We start from the raw sequence: 21,734 nt of genomic DNA on the forward strand, positions 1-21,734 counted from the left end.
CAATCAAATGGGAATACTTCAGGCAAAAACAACAAAGACCTGGATCTGCAGAAGTTCATGCTGAGGAATGGGGAGTAGGAAGGGAAAGCAATGGGAGTAGATGGGTAAAGCATGAGGCTAGAAGGCAGAAAGACTTTTACAAATAGCATGCTAAGACGTTTGGACACTATCTTGAGGCAATGGGGAAGAATCAAAGGGTTTTAGGCAGGGGAATGGCACAATCATATCTGTGTTTGTAGCTCTGTAGCCTCTACCCTCCCACTCCCAGTAGTTTGACTCCTCTATCTAGAAAGAGGCCTGATACAGAAGTCAGACAGACCCAGGTTTGCATCCCGGCTTACTTACTGTAAGACTGTATCAGCCAGGCCCCTGGCAGAAGGCAGAAAACACATCAGTTATTTGAACAGAGAAAATTTAACACACAGAATTAACTGGGTAACTGAAAGGATAAAAAGAGACCTCCAAGGAATCATGTACCTAGCAACTGCTGGAAGCAGCTACCACCACTGGGGTGGAGGAAACAAAGGGAAGAGGTTGGAATTATTAAAACTTAGAAACTTAGGGACTTGTGAACTGAAACTCAGACCTCTGAGAATAGAGCGCTACTCAGCTGGGCTGGTACCTGTGAGGGAGGAGCACCACGAAGCTGGTTCTGTAAGTGTTGGAAGAACTGCAAACTGGATTCAGCTGCTCCCACAGGAAGGACCTGCCACTGCTGCGGTAAAGTATTGTTGGCATGACACTCACAAGCAGAAGGAAAGTCCACAGGAAGCAGACAGGAAGGAGCAAGTTGCCTCATCCCCTTCCAGCCTTGCATTCTCCCTCTAGCACCCCTCATTAGCATAGTCTAACATGGAGCCAGCCGGAAGAGCAGAAACGTGGTCTGCCAAGTCCCAGCCCTGGCATTACAGAGAAGGGTGGGTTTAGATCTGAGAGACAATAACAACAACAGTACAGTGATCCTGGAAAAGAAACTTAACCTTTTTGGGTCTCAGTTTTCCTTGTCTGTGAAACGAGAGTAAAAACAGAGTAACAAATTCACAAGATTATCAGGAAGATTAAATGAAACAAACTTCTGTTATAGTACCTGAAACAAAGTAGCTATTCAATAAAAGTCCATTCCCTTCCTCATTCCCCAAATGGTGGTAATAGCTAATATATGAAGACACGATGTGTGAGAGTTAATAATCAGTGTATGTGTCCTATGAGGCATCCAGATTTTCTCATCTTTTACAAATTACCATATATCACATGGTATGTTGGTCTTATTAGGTTTTAAAGTATCTTTTTTGCAAAGTTTAACATCTCCCCACCTATTTCTCTCTCTCTCTCTCTCTCACACACAAACATGCTCCCCTTAATTCCAGAAAAAATTCTCCATAATGAAGGCAAAAGATATAAATGTGATCAAAACAGAGCTGTTATCTAGCCAGAACTGGATGAACTCAAGCACCAATAACAGGAAGCAGAGTACTCTCAATGATGTTGAAAAAAGTATATACCAAATAAAATTTTAGAGTATTTTGATTTATTGCTGTTTTTCAACGCCAGTATTGCTAAGTGGTAAAAGCAGGAAATGATAGTAGCTGTGGTATTGATGGGAAGCAGAAGTCACTAATCTCGTCTGGGGCTTCATTAAGAGAAATATAGTGTCTATAAAAAGAAGTGAAGAACAAGACACCTTTGTTCGGCCCTGGACATCACATTTTAGGAGGGACATTAACAAACTAGAGCTTTGTCAGGGTCTCATAACTAGAGGCAACTGTGATGGTAAAAGGTAGGCAAGGCTTGTCTTTTCATGAATGGTTGAAAGAACTCATCACATCTACTTTGGAAAAGAGAAAACAGTGGTGAGTATACAGGGCTGACACTACAGGACCCCAGAACCAGGAGAGTAAATTAAGAAGTATCTCAATGTAATGGATCAGATCATCTGGAAATGTAGCTCAGGAGATTTTTCTATAAAGGTGTCACCACAGAGATTTGATCATCCCAAGTACAGTCAAGGTGATTTGTGGGGTGAACCGAGTCAGGGAGAGGTAATAGAATGTAATCGCTACTAAGCTGAAAATGGAAAAACTATTCAGAATTCTCTGTAAAGAAAGAATATGTTATCAAAAGGGAGGTATTCAGCATAAAGACTAGAACAGGACAAGTGAAATGGAAAGAATGAATCAGTCCATTTCCCAGAAAGAAAGAGGAAAATCAGCTAACTTGATTTGTTTGCTTTGATTTCACTCTCTTCAAACAACCTTCTCACTATTTGGTTTCCCACATAGATTTTCCCACAGACAGAATATACCCATAGCACATCAATTCCAGTTTTCTTAATAGTCATAACCTTCACTCTGCTCAGAGCTTTCTTTCTCCTTCAAAATTCCAGGAAATAGATATTTTCCCCATTTTTTATGGATAAAAAAATTGAAGTCTGGCTAATAAGTGACGGAACTGTGATTTACCTCCAGATATAACTGACTTTGCATTCCATCACAACCAGGAGACCCCAAAGTCACAGAAAACAGAGAGAGACGTACAAGAAAGCAGCAATAGTCTAGTAGTAAATGCTGCAAAGTCAAGAAGAATGAGCACTGAGGAAAATGCCCTTCTATTTAGTGCTCTAGGAGACTTTTCAGTAAAAAGTGTCAGAAGCCAGACTGCACTAGATTACTAAGCAAGAAAATAATAAAGACACAGAGGCATCAAGCACAGAATACGCTTTCAAGAAATCTGGCTGCAAAAGGAAGGACAGTGTCATAGAGACACCTGTTTCACTTCAGCTGTAATGGGATCTTTCTGCCACCCATTAAACCCTGGGGAATATGTCCATTCTGCAGAGAGCTATAGGACGAACCAGTGAAGATCCTCCGATCACAGCGGTGTCCAGAGAAACAGTTCTCTATAAAATGTAGAAATTGAGATGAGCATCGTCTCTTCATTTCTTCTGTAAGTGGACATTTTAGATCCAAAAAATGAGTTTCTTGGAGTCTATTTACTTTCTTCTTTCAGAATACATTTCTCATTATGAAAGCCAGTGGGAAAAATACAATCCAGTTTACAATGTTTTAAAAATCACTTTTCTGGAACACATCTATTTAGTTAACTGACAATTTAATAAGAAGCTCTAGGAAAGACGGCATATGTTTATATGTGAAATGATAAAATGAATTTTTTCTTTGTTTTAGCAATTAAATTTTTTCCTTTAAGAGAATGATATATATTTTCCTTGAAGCTATGTTTTAATGTGAACTTACCTTGTACTGAGAAGTTTTATATTTAAGATCTGAGGTTTCAATGATGGGGTCCCTCTCAGTGAATTCAAATGTAAGAGAATCCTCAGTCTAGAATTAACATTTCAGTTTAATGCCTCAAAAGTACTAGAAGCCTCTATCACAGTCAGAAAAATTTATACTTCAGTAGAATTTACAGCAGGGGTTGGGAGAACAGATCATAGTTTAAAGTATATTTCATAGTTTTAAACGCTGCTGGAAAAAACATTCCAGCCATCTAAGATACCAACGCACGATTTTTTTTTTTACGATAAGCTATATGATAAGGAGTTTTCAAATACCAATGTTTTATTATGTTTAAGTTCCAGCTCTTTTCTTCACTGTTCATGGTTATGTCTCTGTTGGTATATGGAAATGAGACACATCAGAAATTCTGACTAGTGATATGAAGCAGAAGTGGGTAGCCACAGTGTTATCTTTTACTAAATTATAGTTGGCACATGGATAGAGTGTGATTTGGGTTAACCTTTTTGGTCTTTCTTACAACAAAAGTTTGCGAACAATTGTTTGTTTCTTTCCTTCTTTTTTTTTCTCTCCCTACCCTCGCCCATGTCTGGAGTTTTGGGATAAAGCCAACCATTTTATCTAAGTTTTTTTTTTTGGTCGATGGAAAACTCAAACATTTAAATTTGAATTCCTTATGAAGTTACCAGTCTTTTTTTTAAATTTATTTCTGGCTCTGATTATTTTTAAAACATACAGCCCCTTAGAAAAGTAAAGTATGTTGATCTTTCAAGAGTCATGCATTGAGCAATAAAAATTGATTTATGCTCTGTGATAGCATCATAAAGTTATATCACTGAAACACAATATAAATTAACCTTATCACCAAGACGCTTGGTGCATTCCTACTTTTCTTGACTCACAATACGAAGTAGTTCTTGTTTCAACACACTCAAGGATGAGAAACTCTATAAAGTAAACAGACATGTTCTTAATGTGTATCTAGAATTGGAAACGAAGGAAGGGAGGAAGGGAGGGTGGGAGGAAGGAATGACGGACAGACAGACGGGAAGAAGGAAGGAAGGAAGGAAGGAAGGAAGGAAGGAAGGAAGGAAAAAAGGAACTAGAATTAACAGTCAAATGCCAGGATGCTCTCAAACTAGCAACTTTATTTCTACTCCAAAACAACACACAGGACTTCTGGTATTGGTTTTATGGAATTAGGATGATTTTATAAATAAAGAGCATATCCTCTCACATCAGAATGCCTGGATTTGAATTCCAGTCCCTCCTCTTATCAGATGTATGGCCTTGGGCAACTTAATTTTTCTCTATTCCAGTTTCCTTATCTGAAAAATGAGATACTAATGGTACCTATCTCATAGAATTACTGTGAGAATTAAATAAGGTAACACATGTAAAGAGTTAGAAGAAAAACTGGCATATTATAAGTACTCAGTAAATGTTAATTACATTCACTTTTCTTATCATCATTATGTTCCTTAAACCCTCATATACAATCACCTAACACACTGAAAGTCATTGGTTTTTTTTTCATATTATGACCCACTAACTTTTTTCCTTCTAGGTTCATCCACATTCTTTTACTTCTAAAATTTTGTTCTTCTATTTCAACTTGATAGTTTGATTTTTATACTCATAAGTAGTCAAGAACTTAGGCTAGGAATATCAGCAAGGAAAAATTTTCCCACCCAGTATAATGTTCTAATATTTATTGGATACCTAAGAACAGATTATAAGAGAAAAATCTTACTTTTAAAATAGAGAAGTAAACTTTTGTAAGTTTCCAGAAATAAATTCTACCTATAAACCAGATTCAATATCAATATTTAAATATTTCCACATTAAAAATAGAAATACCATATGATCCAACTATCCCACTACTAGGTATTTATCCAAAGAACATGAAATCAACAATTCAAAGAGATTTATGCATCCCTATGTTCATCACAGCATTATTCACAATAGCCAAGACGTGGAAGCAACCCAAGTGCCAATCAACAGATGAATGGATAAAGAATATGTAGTATATATATATAATGGAATACTACTCAGCCATTAAAAAAGACAAAATTGTGCCATTTGCGACAACATGGATGGACCTTGAGGGTATTATGCTAAGCAAAATAAGCTAAACAGAGGAAGACAAACACTGTATGATTTCACTCATATGTGGAAGATAAACACACGGATAAGAAGAACAGATTAGTGGTTACCAGAGGGGAAGGGGGTAGGGGGAGGGCGACAGGGGTAAAGGGGCACACATGTATGGTGATGGATAAAAACTAGACTATTGGTGGTGAACACGATGCAGTCTATATAGAAACTGATATATAATAATATAAATTGAAATTTACACAATGTTATAAGCCAATATGACCTCAATAAAATAATTAAAAACAAAACAAAAAATATTTCCATATTAATAAAATTAATTAAAAAAAACAAAAAAGTAAAATGCCAGATTCGTTTTGTCTTTTTCTTTCTTTTTTTTTTTTTGTGAGGAAGATCAGCCCTGAGCTAACATCCACGTGAATCCTCCTCTTTTTGCTGAGGAAGACCGGCCCTGAGCTAACATCTATTGCCAATCATCCTCCTTTTTTTCCCTTTTTCTCCCCAAGGCCCCAGGAGATAGCTGTATGTCATAGCTGCACATCCTTCTAGTTGCTGTATGTGGGACACCGCCTCAGCACGGCCAGACAAGCGGTGCGTTGGTGCATGCCTGGGATCTGAACCTGGGCCGCCAGTAGCAGAGCGCGCGCACTTAACCACTAAGCCACGGGGCCAGCCCCGCCAGATTCCTTTCCTAAAAGCAAAACATTAGTTCTCTGACTTTTTAATCAAAAGAAAAAAAGCCATTTAAAACTTAAATTCCATTGCAGCCAGATTCTTCTAATACTAAAGACAAAGCTAAATGTGAAAAAAATGAGAAATGAGAAAAATGAGATATGTAATACGCTGGTGAAGAAGAGACAATGCTTATGTGACTGGACAACTAGCAGACCACACTAAGGGTGAGGGGCCAGGACAGAATATACCCAACTGCTCAATTGTTTTATCAGTATAGTAGTTCATTCATTAATCCAAAACCAAGAAGAGATCTTTTATCCACAGTAAGTGGGGGGAGGGGAAAGGAGAAGGGCAGGGGTGGAACAGAATGAAGGGGAGGTGGTCCAGACCAATTTTCACAGTCTAGATCATATAAAGAAACTGAAATAATTACTCTTTGCAAGCCAGGACTCTCCTAGAGTTCCCAAAGTTGAGTCTAAGAAAAGGGGTCATTGCTGAGGGCAGTGTGTACATATTCCTTCCCTACTTTTTCAACAGTTCACAAATGTCTTCAATATTTTTACCTGGATGTCATGCTGGCTAGGTTGGCCCACAGTTCAGAGCAGGCTCAGATAAACCACCTCAGAGCCTGCAGTCACTCTCTGTCCTGGGTGAAGTGGATACACTTACCCATACTCATCTTGATTGGCAGGTTTTCTCTGCTTGCTGCTTCCACTAGATGTCTCCGGACTTCCATCACTGCTTCTTTGTGCTTGGTGTTCAGTAAAGCTTCCCACAGGGCTTTGGCTGCCGTGTCACTGCAATAAAACCACCAAAAGAGCTTTAAAATGAATTTCTACTGGATAATGGAAAGAGTTGACAGCAAAATAATTTCTTAAATATCTTTTATTTTGAGCACTAATGTAGTCTTTGGACTCTAAGTATTTAGATTAAATAAAGAATATCTAATCCATTTTCATCAGCACAAAATATTGAGAAATTAAGGAGACAATGAAATCAAGCCCCAACCCCACCAAAAAAAGGAAAGAAAAGCTATATTGTGCTATGAGAAGTGTCGGAAAATGGTATGATAAATTTTTTTTTGAGATTTTGGATTTACAAGTATTTCAGAGTATAATTCAACATTGCTAGAGAAACATATAAATGGTATTAAAGCCAAAATTAAATACATATCTAAAAATGATTTATTAGTGAGTATAAGCGTATCAATTTGAGAAAACATACTTGTATGGGAAACACAAAGCAATTAGCAAGGAGAATCCTGTTCGAAAATTACTCAATGGAAATCCTAATGAGTAGGTCTCCTATTGAATGAAAATCAAGAATTAGGCTAAGTAACCATGGCCTTAAGTAGTCCACTTTGGGCCTTAGGTTGTAAGGATGGCACTTAATGAAGGCTTTACAATTAACTATTGATAACGGCATGAAGCACTGCATTATGCAGGGTCTCATCTGGGCTCACTTCTCCAACAGCTCTCTGTCTCTCCCAACGTGCCATGTCCAAATTATAAATAACTACAGTGTTCTTTCCGGAAGATCTCTGCATGTAGCCAAGTATACACATTTGTGGTAACATTTTAAAAACTGAGTATAAAGACACAAAGATGACTTCTGTCCCTTTCTAAGGACATTTTACCTCCACTTAAAGCCCCCCTAACATATCCTATTATCCAGTTAGCAATAGTTTGAAAATGAATGCATTTTTTAAAGTTTAGTTTTAAAAGTTATATCTAATAAGATATTAATTTAGCTTTAAAGTTATATACCTAATAAAGTATATCTTTCAAGTTTGAATTTGATTTAGAATAATGGAATGATGTATTTCAGCATCGAGTTTAATATCTGGCATATAATAATCTTTCATTAAATAGTAGTGTTTTTATCATCATCTATTTTTTCTGAGTGAACCAACATTACTGCTCAACATATTCCACTTGTTTTGATCTGATCAAAACTGTCCTCATTATAACTCAGCATCTAATATTCTAAGTTTAATTTAAGTCCTATTCTTGGTGGTTGGGATATATATAAAAACAAGGCACAAGCTTTCAACGACTTATAGTCTGGAAGAAGAGGCAGACACATAAGCAAAGAAATTATCCAAAAAAGTGTGGTAAGAGGCAGATCAGTGTTTGCATAGACTTCTCTGGTAGCACAGAGCAGGGGCTCTAATGCTGACTGGGAGGACAGGGACTCAAGGATTTCTACTGGAAATGATGAGCAAGTACACAGATATGTAAGCTCCAAAAGCAGCCAAGGGAAGAAGTTATAACTCAATCTGGGAAGAAGGGTCAAGAAAATATTCAAGGAAGATATAAAATCTTCATCACAAAACAAGAGAAAGGACATTTCAGAATGTGCAAAGTCCTAGGTCCTAGGTACATGACACTAAGGAGTACCGTTGTGCTCCATGCTGAGGTGCAAGGGGACGGGCAGTAGGAGTAAGGACAAAAGAGAAGGTGAGTGACTCTACGAGGGCCCTGCATTTCTTGCCAAGGCTTGTCGACTTCAGTCTGTAGGTGACGGACCCCAAGGAGCATGTGATTGATTTCACATTCTGAGAAGAGCAGCACAGCTTAGCAGTTATGAACACAGCCTTTATCGCCATTCACAACTAGGTCTATTTGCTCTGGAGCTTTGGGAAAGTTACTTAATTTCTCTAAAGCTCTGAAAGCAACAGAGAACCACGGAAGAATCCTGAGCAGGGAAGTTACACTCCCAGTTTCCCAAATGTATGGTCCACAGTAATTCCCTACTTTTATTCTCCAAAGTACCTCCCCAAACCACTCCCCAGGGAGTTCCAAAATCCCTCTCCCCAGGGATTTCTCACATACTCTCAGCTCTACACATAGAACTTCTAGACTAGAACTTCACTGCCCTCCTCTTTTCCAGAGAATAATACAGACTGTCACCAAGATCACAGTAGGTTAGGGAATGCTGCCCCATCAGATTAGTGTGGTGGTTAAAATGTGGGCTCTGGGGTCAGATAAACCTGGGTTCAAATTCTGACCATTCACTCTTCACCCACAGCAGCTACATGGCCTCTTTGATCTTCCTCAGGCACACCAAGCACAGAGAGCTCTTCTCCTTTGCCAGGAATGCTCTTCCTACAAATATCCCTCTCTCTCTTCAGGTGTCTGCTGAAATGTCACCTTATCATAGAGGTCCCCTTACTACTCTGTATAAAAGAGTGACAACAGCCCATCCAAGCACCTTATCCTAACACCCGCTTTCCCCCTTACCAGGCTTTACTATTTACACAATCCTTACTACCATCTGCCTTACATGTTTCCATGTTTACCTATTTGTTATCTATCCCCCTCATAGAAGGTAAGGTCCTTCTATGAAAGCAGGGATTTTGTTTAACTCATTGCTAATCCTGACTACCTAGAACAGTGCCAGGCCCATGGTAGGTACACTCAATAAATATTGAATAAATGAATGAATGATGCTTGCTAATTGTGTAACCTTGTGCACGTAACTAATCCTCTCTTTTCCTCTGTTTTCTAGTCTGTGAGATGGAGGTAATAATAGTGACCACCTCACAGGGCTGTTGTAAGGGTTAAATAAGATAATGCATATACAGCACTTTTATGATTCACAATAAATATGAGTAGTTGTATGGTTGTTGTGGTGGTTGTTACTACTATTATTATTGCTATGAATGATATTGTCTTAAAATTCAATGTGTTCAAGAGTTTGTAATATACTAGATGAATTCACCTACTTAACTACATTGAATATTTTCTTCATACAATCCTGATTTGTTCAGATACACTAAAGTCACTTGGTGCTTGTACTCTCTGGCTCTTTTTCTATTAAAACATTTTAGAAGAAATACGTAGTTTCCATGATCTCTAACATTAATGCAGAGTCAGGTCCTGTTTCCTTGAAAATTGTTCTGTTGATACAAACAATTCTGATTGTCTAGATATGTGTGACAGTTTCTAATGTCTACTTCCTGTCCAAAACAGTTTCCTAAACCCACCATACTAAGCCCCACATCACACAAGGTCATTTTAATTTTACGAAGTTAACATTCATGCACTAATTCTGAATAATTGGCACTGAAGAAGATCAAAATCACACTTACTGGCAGCTCTGCTGTACTGCACCACATCTTCACCAAGTCACTTTGTTACTGATGCGTGGTAGTTTACACATGTACTTTTTTGTCAGCATCTGAGTCGAGTGCAGGAGTTAATCTCCGCCTTTCTCTAACATGCTTATAAAGGTTGATCCAACAGTCATTTCACACTATTGAAGTTTCACATGCAATCAATTCCTGACATAGAATTTTATAAGTCAAGAAAAGTTAATCAAAATCTACACTATAATCATAGTAGTGTATTTTTGCAATTCTTTATCCTCTCCAACTGTACAAATTCTCTATTTTCCTGATGAGGGAATCAGCAATACACAGAGGCTTTCACAACTGGGCCAGCGTAACAGTGTAGTAGTAGGCAGTACCGTAGGCTGGGAGAAGCACGGATGCTGGAACAAAACAACCAAGCATTCTGGTTCTGCCTTGCTAACTCTATGTCCCTAGGAGAGTTATTGAACCTCTCTGTACATGTTTCCTCCTCTGTTCACTGGGGATGGTAATAGCACAGATTCAGTAGGTTATTATGAGAACTGAATGTGTTAATATATCTGAAGCACCTAGAACAACGCGTGGCACATAACAAGCACTCGATGAACATAGCAGCAGCAGCAGCAGTAGTAGTAGTAATAAAAAAATCAAAGGCCAGAATTTTCTCATAGGATATAGAAGGAAGCCTGTTCTAGAAGTACATTAGCCTTTTCCATCTACTTGTATACACTGCCAGTAGCTTCATTTTCTAATATGAAAAGGTCAACAATACATAATGCAGAATTCACAGTGATACACATTGGAACACTCTGAAAACTCCAACTCAAGCAACTCCCCCAAATATGACAAGTTGATGTAAAGAATTTTGCTTTTAGGAATAAAATAAGAAACTCTTCTATACGTTACTTAGAGACTTACAACTATAGGAAGTAAGGGTTTTCCTCATAAAGATTTTTAAGCAATGACTTCTGTGCTAGCTTCTTACCTGATTAATTTCATTATATTGCAATTCTATAGACTGCACACAACACGACATTTTAAAACTAAAATTGTTATATTTATGAGGAGGTCATATTCCATAAATATTTCCAGACTGACTTACAAAGTGGATTTACAACTTTTGGGGTGGAAGTGAACATTAGAAATAATATTAAATTAATCATCTTCACATCTTCAGCAAGACGCTACCTAACTCAACACAGAGGAAAATCTATTTTTAGTTTTTGAAGGCACCTAAAGAAAATTTTATTATGTGCCTGAGAAAAACACTACAGCTTCAACCAAATCAAACTGCTATTAGATCTTATTTATACCTAATCTAAACCCTTTGTGCTCTACTGTAAACTTACTTCATCTTGCTTAGTCTTTTCTCTTAAATTCAGGAACCAGCTGGATAACATCTTTTTAATAATCAGGCCCACCCAAAAACAGTTTATTTCTTTTTTTTCATGGCTAACTTAAGAAAGATTTTTGAAAGGTAAATAAAATATAACATTAAAAAATACTTTAGGGGCCAGACTCGTGGTGTGGTGGTTAAGTTCACATGCTCCACTTCTGTGGCATGGGGTTCACAGGTTTGGATCCCGGGCACAGACCTACACCACTCATTAAGCCACACTGTGGCGGTGTCCCACATATAAAATAGAGGGAGACTGGCACAGATGTTAGCTCAGGGACAATCGTCATCAAGCAAAAAGAGGAAGATTCACAACACATGTTAGCTTAGGCCCAATCTTCCTCACCAAAAAAAAAAAAAAAACTTTAAAATACCACCACCACATTCTATTTTAGAAGCATTTCAGAACTTACAAAACAACTTCTTATATCTCATTTTATCCTCACCTTATGAGCTAAGCCATTATCACTGCCCCAATTCAAAAAGCCTCAGAGAAGTCAACTGACTTACTTAAGTACACTCTACCTGTAAACAACAGAAACAGGACTCATACCCAGGTAAATGGTTTCTGAGCCCAGTAATCTTTCTACTACACAATGCCATGCTTGTATTATGCAAATCATCAAAGAGAACCAATTATTTAAATGTCGATTATTTTAAACTTTTCACGTTGGTTTTCTTTTCTTATCCTTAACACATCCTCTATTCTCTCTTTAAGCTAAGTTCACATATGGGCCCATATAGGATAGAATGGAATAAAGTAAAGAGTGAAGTAGATCCACACTAGCTCATGAAGCAGGTAAAGTTCACTCTCAGGATTTTTCACACTTTTTGTTTTAAACAATATCATACTATTTTGTAGTCACCTTTGTAGGTCACCATTAGCCATTGACAGACACTGCTACACAATGCCAATCATTTCCCACTTGTATTCAACTTTCTTCTTTAAATGTTTCCCTCTAAGAAGACTTTGCTGAATTTTAAATCATTCTACATATATATCATTTATATAACTGAAAAGGTAAAAAACTTAAGTCTGAATTGCCCTGAGGTATAATTCCCAATTTAGCTCTTATTTGACGTTCATTATATACTTGGGAAAGAGAGAAAGAGAAATAGCCTCTAGCTATTCCACCACTTATAAAACTGAGACAAAATGAAGCCCCTTGCCTAACATCTCATTGTTAATAATAAAGGAGGCAAGGTTTAGAGCTCAGGGCCACCACTCAAAGTGCCATGGGCTGCTTCTTTAACCTTGGCTAATTCAGTTAGTCTTTCTGAGGCTTTACATCCCCTTATAAGTATTATTAATGTTATTATTTTAATTTATTAAGAACTCACAATGTCATAGACAACACGACTATATTACCTCACTGAATAACAACCCTCCAGCTTAAGTATCATTGCCCCATTTCATAAGTGAGAAAGCTGATTCTTAAAGAGAAAATAATTTGCCCAAATCACATGGCCAATAAATGAGAATTTAAACCCAGGTCTCTGTGAATTCCAAAATCCATCTACTAACCACAATTCTACGCTACTCTGTAAAATAAAAGGCTCAAATCAGAATGCTAACTTCTGAGATTCCTTGGATCCCTAACAAGCTATATTTTATATGTTTTCCATTATGCCTTGGTGTTCCAAGTTCACATGTATGAATTTGATTAATTTTCCAACACTCAGTAAAAGATGGGTGATTATCTCATGCTGTTATTTCTTTTATTAAAGCCATTTTTGGGCCAGCCCCGTGGCGTAGCGGTTAAGTGCGTGCACTCCACTACTGGCGGCCCGGGTTCGGATCCCGGGTGCGCACCGACATGCCGCTTCTCCGGCCATGCTGAGGCCGAGTCCCACATACAGCAGCTAGAAGGATGTGCAACTATGACATACAACTATCTACTGGGGCTTTGGGGAAAAAAAATAAAAATAAAAAAAATAAAATAAAAATAAATAAATAAATAAATAAAATTAAGAAAATAAATAAAAGTAAAGCCATTTTTTTACAAGTCTAGTGATAGTAATAAGAAGAGTTAACAAAATATTCCCAACAGCTTGTAGAACATATTAAACAATGTTCTACCCTTTTCTCCATTTTTAAAGTCAAGTTTTCCAATGACATAAACTTTATTTCATTGTAGCTACTAGAACACAATTTTATTTATTTCAATAGATCCTTTGAAATACACAATATAAAACTACTAGAATATTTGTCCTATGAAAAGAGCCATTCTATCACTATGAAACGTAATTAGTTTCAATACTGTCAGTAACTATATAAAATGTCAAATATATACAAAATGTATGTCCTTTTTTGATAAACTGATTATTTTGTATCCTTAAAAATCAAACTATTACGGCAAACTGTCATGTTTAAAGAAAACAACAGGCCAACAATACACATAATAATAACCTGCTAGAATATACATATAATAATAATCTGCTAGAATCTTTTTTAAGTCTCAGGAGACTTTTGTACATGAAGATATGGTCCTTTCAGTTAATTCCTGGCTCTTTATTCACCAGATTACTCAACTGTGAATGAAGTCTTAGAAGCTGCCTTGTTTTGGCATGTATGAAATGTCAAATGCAGTCTGCTAGAAACTAACAGGAAATATTCATCACCAAATAAAATATAAAGAAGACAGCATTAATTTTTAAAAGGTGGCTGAATGATGAATCATGGTGCTACTTCAGTCAAGTGTAAGGCATGCAATTAAGAGACTGAGGGTGAAATGGGAATGCTCACCGTTATCTTGTAACTAAACTCAGAGAAAAATGGTTTCTTCATGGCATGCACGGGAAGTTAAGCTTACTCACAGGATTTGCAATCACAGTCAAAGTGTTCCAACAGAAATACAATGACAACAAATAAAACCAAACAAACACTTTCAACTAATTTTAAAAAGAGAGCAATCTGAGTCATAGTTTTTCACAGCAGGGAATAATGGCTTCCATCAGTGGTGAGCTTAATGAGCTCTGAAGGTAGGTTTGTTAATTAAATTATTCGCAGAGGTTTCAATAGTCATCTTTCCTCTTGACGACTTTTTAGAACAATTACCTCATCTTTAACAAAATTATCCATTAACCTGCAACTCAACAGAAGAGAAAGCAGCTAAACACAGAAGGATATTGAAGTAGACCCTTGGCACCGGAAAGCAGTCCTTCCTTCCTTCTTTCTTTCAGAGTATAGGCACTTCCTGTGGGCTGGGCACTCAGTGAGGTGCTGCAGCCTCCAGTGCCCTGCCTTCATGGAGTTAGCAATCTGGCAGGGAAGTTAGAACTGAGCATGCTCCTGCAGAGATGACAGAGAATGGGAGCCTGGGCGAGTGTTAACACCTAACCTGGCCTGGGTGTGAGGCTGGAGGTCAGAGGGTAGCTGAGGATATGACAGCGAAACCTACAAAATGAGTAGGAGTTAGCCAGTTGAAGAATAGAGTAAGAGTAATCTAAGCAGGAATAGCATTATGGGCAGGGGTCCTGAGAAGAGAGCTTGAGAGTTTTTCAAAGAAATGAAAAGTATGAACGGCACATAAAGATCTAGTTTGACACTGTCCTCAGCTTACGTCAATCATCCAAGGCCTGGTAACCCACATTAGGGATTATAGATTTTTTTCCAAGGGCAACAGAGGGTCTTCAGCAACAGACTGACCTCTTTTAATAACTGCATTATTAAAAGATCACTCTGGCCTCACTGCAGAGAATGGATCCAAGGACTGGGTGAGAAGCTACTGCACAGTCCAAGCAAGAACTGATGATGCCTTGGACTAGAGTGACTTCCTAAAGCTATCAGATCATATCATTCCCTGCTCTAAACCCTTGCATGCTTCCTACTACCATTACACTAAAATCTAAGTTCCCTATTTTGGCCAACAGGCTTACATACTTTGGTGCATTCTTATATCTACAACTTCATCTCTTACCTTCTCAGCTTCATCCATGAGGCCTCAGCCACACTGGCCTGATTTCAGCCCTTTGAATGGGTCAAGTGTATTCCCCATTCAGGGCCTTTGTATTTGCTATTCCCTTTGCCTGGAATCTTCTTCCTCCAGATGTTCATTGATTAGGTCTCATTCATTCAAAAAATATTGAGCACCTATCAAATGCCATTCTGTTCTAGATACAGTTCAAGGCTTCCTTCTTTACCACTCTAGCTATTCCAAATCCCACTCACCCTATTTTACTTTATTTATGACATTTGTCACTAACTCAAATTATGTGTTATTAAATAGAATTTATGTCAGGGATTTGGGAAGGAAGTGGGCACAGCGCATTAAGGATGGAAGTATTTTGGCTTTGTCAGAATGTCAGCATCCTGGGCCCATGGGTGGTACAGCACTCAGGCCACCAACAGCCCACCGGCCACGAACTGTGCCAGGCATCAAGACGCAATGCTGTACAAGGGTGAACAAGTCAGGCACAGACCTTCTCTCAGCAAGCTTCCTAAGTCTAATTGGAGAGAAAAGACGCTAAACTAGTAATTTTAAGATAATGCACTATGAGCTGTTACAGGACATAAAATGTATCATCTATGCAAGCAAAGATAAAAGCAGAGGTGCGGAGAAGAAAAGAGCAACATGTAGGATGGCCAAAAGGTAGGATAGCAGGACATGAGGACCTGAAAGAAGTTTAGTGTAACTGCAACCAAGAGTATGAGCACACTGGAGGGAAGAGAAGGAGGGAGCAGGAAAAGATAGAGAAAACGAAGGCTGAAAAAATAAGCAGGAGCATATCTAGGAAGACTTTCTAAAATAAGTTAAAAGTCTTAGTCTTTACCCAAATGGCGATGGAGAACCACTAAGAGATTTTACCACGGGAAGGTTAGAATCAGATTTACTACTACTTGCACAGCTGAACAAATGTATGTATGAATAGCCAGTCTTACAAAAATAACCCCCCAAAATGGACTTTAAAACTATAATGCTTTCCAAGTGTGCAGATACAATTTAACTTTTAAATATTACCCAACTATGTGAATATAATCCATTCATTTCTTCCTATTGAAGGTTCTTATGTTGGGTTTTGTTCCTTTATTCAACAACTATGAGTGCCTACTATGCACCAGGCCCTGTTCTTGAGGCTGGGGATACAGCAGTGAATGAAACAGACAGAAAACCACTGCCCTATGTAATTCATGTTCTGCAGTTTATTTTCTGAATATAGCACATGGAAATCATAAAGTAGGAGGAATTAGAATCAAAAGTTCATGAGAAATTATCTAGTGTACTTCTCTTTCACAGAGAAGAAAACTGTGACTACGAGAAATTAAGTACCTTGTTCAAGGTCATAAAGTTGTGGTGGAAAAGCCACTGTGCCACAAAATGACTAGAAAACAAAAACTGCACAGAAGCTGCTCAAGGACACAGAAAAAAAACACAGGTCGACAGAAACAGTCTCCCGTGGATCAACAACTGAAAGGAGGAGATTGTTTTAATGAGTTTTTGTATCTACTGTCACATTTGTTAAAGAATGTTCCCATAATCAAATACATTGTTGAAAAAGATAAGATCACTTCAAAAATGTTAAACTCAAACATCACACTGGCGTACACTTCAGGCAAGAAGCAGAACACAAGGGAAAAAACACAAACCCTGATGCAGCTCGCACCTTGAGCAAGTCACTTGTATCTACCCCTCAAGTCTCATTGATACTATATATCTCTTAAACTACGGGAAAGTGATTTTCACTAATTCGCTCAACAAGAATAAAGGACCATACAAATTAAATTTGTATTGTTCTAACTGAGGAACATTTTAAAAGCATGTAAAAATGTATTGTCTGTTATAAACTTTTAATTAGTATAATAATCTTATTGTGAATTATATACTTTTGGTTTGGTATTCAAAAACAAAAAATGTCCTAAAAAATACATGCTGTTTTTGTATCAATCTATATAGCTAATAGAAAATCTATCTGTGTGATTGGTTCCAGATTATAAATGTACCGGAATGTCTTTAAGAATGCAGAAATAACAACCATGTGTTAAAAAAACTAAATAAAACCCAGGATAAAACGCTGTTTAATTTCAGGATAAACAATTGCACACAAGCTTTATAATGTTCAGAATAATAAAAGAACAAACTCCATCTGATACGTAATCAAAGTTTCATCTCTTTCCAAGGAATACTCTAGTTCATCATGTCTTCCTTCGGTATGATGCCTTCATTCAGCACTGCAATAGGCTGGTGAAACCTCTTGAAAAACGGACCAGAACATAACATATAAACTATTTAACCATCATATAAAATAATTGGGGGTAACTGAATTTCATCTCAGTACAGATAAACATTTTTTATTCCTACTCTCCACCAGCTCCTTAATGATAATACTATAATCAACACAAACTTATTCATAATTTCTTCCTAGCAAACAATAAAACATAGGAGAGATTGTTTTTCATCTGGATTCCTAATGCATAAACAGATTAACTAAATATGAGGATTTTAAATCACTAACACAATCAGATTACTTAAAAACCAAACACACATCCCCTCTATGCACATTTTTCTGACTCTGAACGATATGCTTTGAGTTCCTGTAGATTACTTCCATGACCCATTCCAAAGGCCAACACTTGCTCTCCTGGGGAACTCTACTCTCGGCTGGATTACATCTGTGTGTTTTGGCTTGAATTCAAGACTTTGAAAGTTAAGGATTAGTTCATGTGTCAAGAAACTCTAAGACAAAGAGCTAATGACAGTTTTATAGAGGCTCTTAGAAGCAAACTCATCTGTTCACTTTACCCCTTCTGTCACTCCACTCCACGAAGGAGGGTCATTTCAAAATCAGCATAGTCTATTATTCTATTATTATACAGTGATTCCAGACTCTATTACTCTATTCACCACAGGTGACACCATTGTATCTATATACGCATAAGTGTGAAGTTTTAAAGACACTAAATTGGGAAAACTTGATTTGTTAAAATTATTATAGTCTTGTTTTATTCTTCACTGGCTTTTGTTTGGGTTTTGGTTCAGGTGGAATGTGAATTTATGTTGCTCCTATTATTTACCATCTTAACTCCCATATATTTTGTTAAGGGGTTTTGTCCATATCCCTTGGCACCTTAAAAATACAGAATAGTGTTTAAGTGTTAATAGGGATACAACTCTGAGAAGAGAAGAATATACAACAGTTCTTTCTATAAGAGGGGTTTAGGGGTTGCAATCTGTTTAGGGGGTAGAAAAGAGAACTTATTTTGAAGTTGCATTCGCACAGCAAACACACTATTTTTACTTATAATAAGGATGAGGTAGAGTTTCTCACAAAACTGAATCATTCAATTTAAAGTGTTGTCTATATTGTAAGATAAAAAATCTTCTGTGTGTGTGTGTTGTGTGGCAACACTAGAGGACCTCACTTGACTAATAAAAAGTAGGGAGCTCTATGTTGTTGTTTAATTTCTCTGCTCCATGAAATCCAAAAATCTGGGAACCACTTCTCAAAGCTCCATACCTAAGGAACAAAGTAAAAAGGAATCTTCAGGTTTTCTTCTTGATGTTTGCAGCCAAAATTAAGCTGTTAATAAAGGAGATAGGAATTCAGAGTAAAAACCTAAAACAAAGGGATAACAAGTATACATGTTGGGAATGTCCCCCATAAGGAACAGGATAGTAAGGAAGGCCCCCAACAACTAGCACTCACATTCAATCTCCTGGCCTGGAAGCGCACAGTGCCCTGTTAAACATCTTCAATACTGTTTTAAGATGTCCCTAGGATTTGTTTTAATCAGGTATGGTAAGACATGCAGACATGGAAATGACTGCCACAGAGAATGCAGTTTTTATATTCACAGATCCCTAGAAATAAGAGGCATGGCACGCCAGACAGGGCAACATGGGGGTTGGTCAGGAGGCAGAGGGAGTGAGGGGAAAATGGGCATGAGTCTTTACTGTGGTTTTCATGGGAAAGCAGGCTAAGTAGGCTTAGGATTGGTTAGCTTGAATAACATCAGTGTTCTGAAGGCACTATGCAAGGCAACTGACTTATTTTTATTTCCTTTGATTCTTACAGCCATAAGGGACCAGCATTATTATAACCTCATTTTCAGATGAGAAGGCTGAGGTTCAGAGAGCATAAGCAATAGTAACACTTCAGTTCAAAAAATATTTGTCAAGAGTCTTTTTGTTTAAATCAGTTTGTCCAATTCCTTTCAGATTACTGAAGGTGTGTGACTGCTAATTCTCCCCCAAAATAAATCATGAAGGAATAAAATAAGGAAAACACCAAGATACCAAAAAGCCTATGACAAAATAGCAAACCATGCAAAGCTGAGTTTATGCCAAGTATGCTAGAATGATTCAGTATTTGAATACCTATCAATGGAATCTACCACATGAACAGACGAAAAGAGAAAAACTATATGATCGTACTAGATTCAGGAAAGACATTTCACAGGTTTCAACACCCATTCATGATTTAAAAAAAAAAATTCTTAATAAATTAAGAAAAAAATAAAACTTCATTAACCTGACAAAGATATCTAGAAAAAGCCTACTGCAGGGGCCGGCCCAGAGGCGCAGTGGTTGAGTGTGTGTGCTCCGCTTTGGCGGCCCGGTATTCTCAGGTTCGGAACCCCGGATGCGCACTGACGCACCACTTCCCAAGCCACACTGTGGAGGCGTCCCATATAAAGTAGAGGAGTATGGGCATGGATGTTAGCACAGGGCTAATCTTCCTCAGCAAAAAGAGGAGGATTGGCAACAGATGTTAGCTCAGGGCTGATCTTCCCCACAAAAAAAAAAAAATACAATAAAATAAAAAAAGCCTACTGCAAACATCATTCTAAATGAGGAAACATTAGAAATACTCCCTTTGAAATCAGAAATAAGACAAAGATGGCCACCATCACCACTCCTATTTAATACTATATGCAGCAAGACAAGAAAGAGAAGTTATCCTCTCAGCCCTAGAAGGTATGCAGTCTTGCTATCGGTTTTGTCGAAAACCAAGATCCAAATTCCCAAAAACTCAAAACATGTCAACTTAAAATGTCACGAAATGAATATCCTAAAACACAGTTTCCTAAAGATGTGGTTTATAAGTTGACTTTCAGAGGTCCACAGATGATCACCTTTAATTTTCATTCATCTGTATTTATTTTAATGTAAATCAGAAAAAATAGCTAGTACATCAAACCCATGACCACACAACTACACGGATATTATTTCTTAAAACAAGGCTAAAAGCAGGTATTACTCATTTAGGTTTAAAGAACAACCAAACAAAACCTCCCTTCCTTCATAATTTAGTTCAAATAAACAAGAAAAAATCCTTTCTTCCTTCATAATTTAGTCCAAACACCATTAGGTGGTGCCTAGAAAGGGAGGTGTCCTGACGGAGCAGCAGAGTCCAAGTGGTGACTAGGCAGACAGCAGCCTAGCATGGAGCGCCAGAGCCTGAGAGAAGTGAGGCAGTATCTTCATGGGAGGGTTGCAAGACAGATGTAGCGTACTGGTATCTAAGCAAGAAGAGGTGTCTGTGTGAAAGGCTCAAGATGACCTGGTGGGAATGTCAGAGCACAATCAGGGTGAGGAGGACTTCCTTGTACGATGGGGGGTGGCAGCAGTCTGACCCAGGGAGGCAGTGCCCAAGTAGGATGAGAAAGGTGTCCATGTAGGAATGGACAGCAGCAACCTGGCTTAGGGTGTCCGAGGCTGAGTGGAGTGAGCAGGGCACCCACACCAGGAGCATGGTGCACAGTGGCATTAGTAGCCCCAAGCAAGTGTCCAAACTGAGTGTGGTGTGGAGGGGTGTCATGCCAGGGTGGACCAACCCAGAATAGCAGAGCTTGAATGGTAAGAATGAGTCTCCATGCAGAGGATGGGGCCAGGGCCCTGTGGGTTTTGGAGACCAGGAGGGATGAAGACAGCATCCACATGGAGGAGGAGGAAGAGGCAGCAATGGTGACAGCAGACTGGTTAAATACAGGGAATTGAGTAAGTAAGTAAATATACTGAGGGATAATAGGAGCCAGCTTACTTGTATGGAAAGGGAAAAACCAAGAATGAATCCTTCTAATGCTGGCTTGGAATTGGAAGTATTAGTGTGAACTCATGGTTTTCAATATGAGGAGAGATCAGCATAAAAATAAAGATCAATGTAAATATGTGTGTATCTAATATATTAATTCCTTAGCTATGTCCACTGACAGAGTCTGGGAATAGTGACAGCCCTAACGCAGCAAGAACACTGAGAGCCCAGA

General features: G+C 38.0%; 1 protein-coding gene across 1 annotated transcript in view; it reads right to left on the reverse strand.

Annotated features, from left to right (window-relative positions):
* SCFD2 (sec1 family domain containing 2) overlaps nucleotides 1-21,734 on the reverse strand; it is a 378,548-nt gene that overhangs the window by 315,592 nt on the left and 41,222 nt on the right. The window contains exon 3 of the mRNA XM_058547056.1: nucleotides 6,711-6,838. Within this exon, the coding sequence (XP_058403039.1) occupies nucleotides 6,711-6,838 (128 nt within the window). The remainder of the gene's footprint in view (nucleotides 1-6,710; nucleotides 6,839-21,734) is intronic.

The sequence above is a fragment of the Diceros bicornis genome, chromosome 8 (genome assembly GCF_020826845.1).
Source record: "Diceros bicornis minor isolate mBicDic1 chromosome 8, mDicBic1.mat.cur, whole genome shotgun sequence".
In the NCBI taxonomy this organism is placed as follows: domain Eukaryota; kingdom Metazoa; phylum Chordata; class Mammalia; order Perissodactyla; family Rhinocerotidae; genus Diceros; species Diceros bicornis.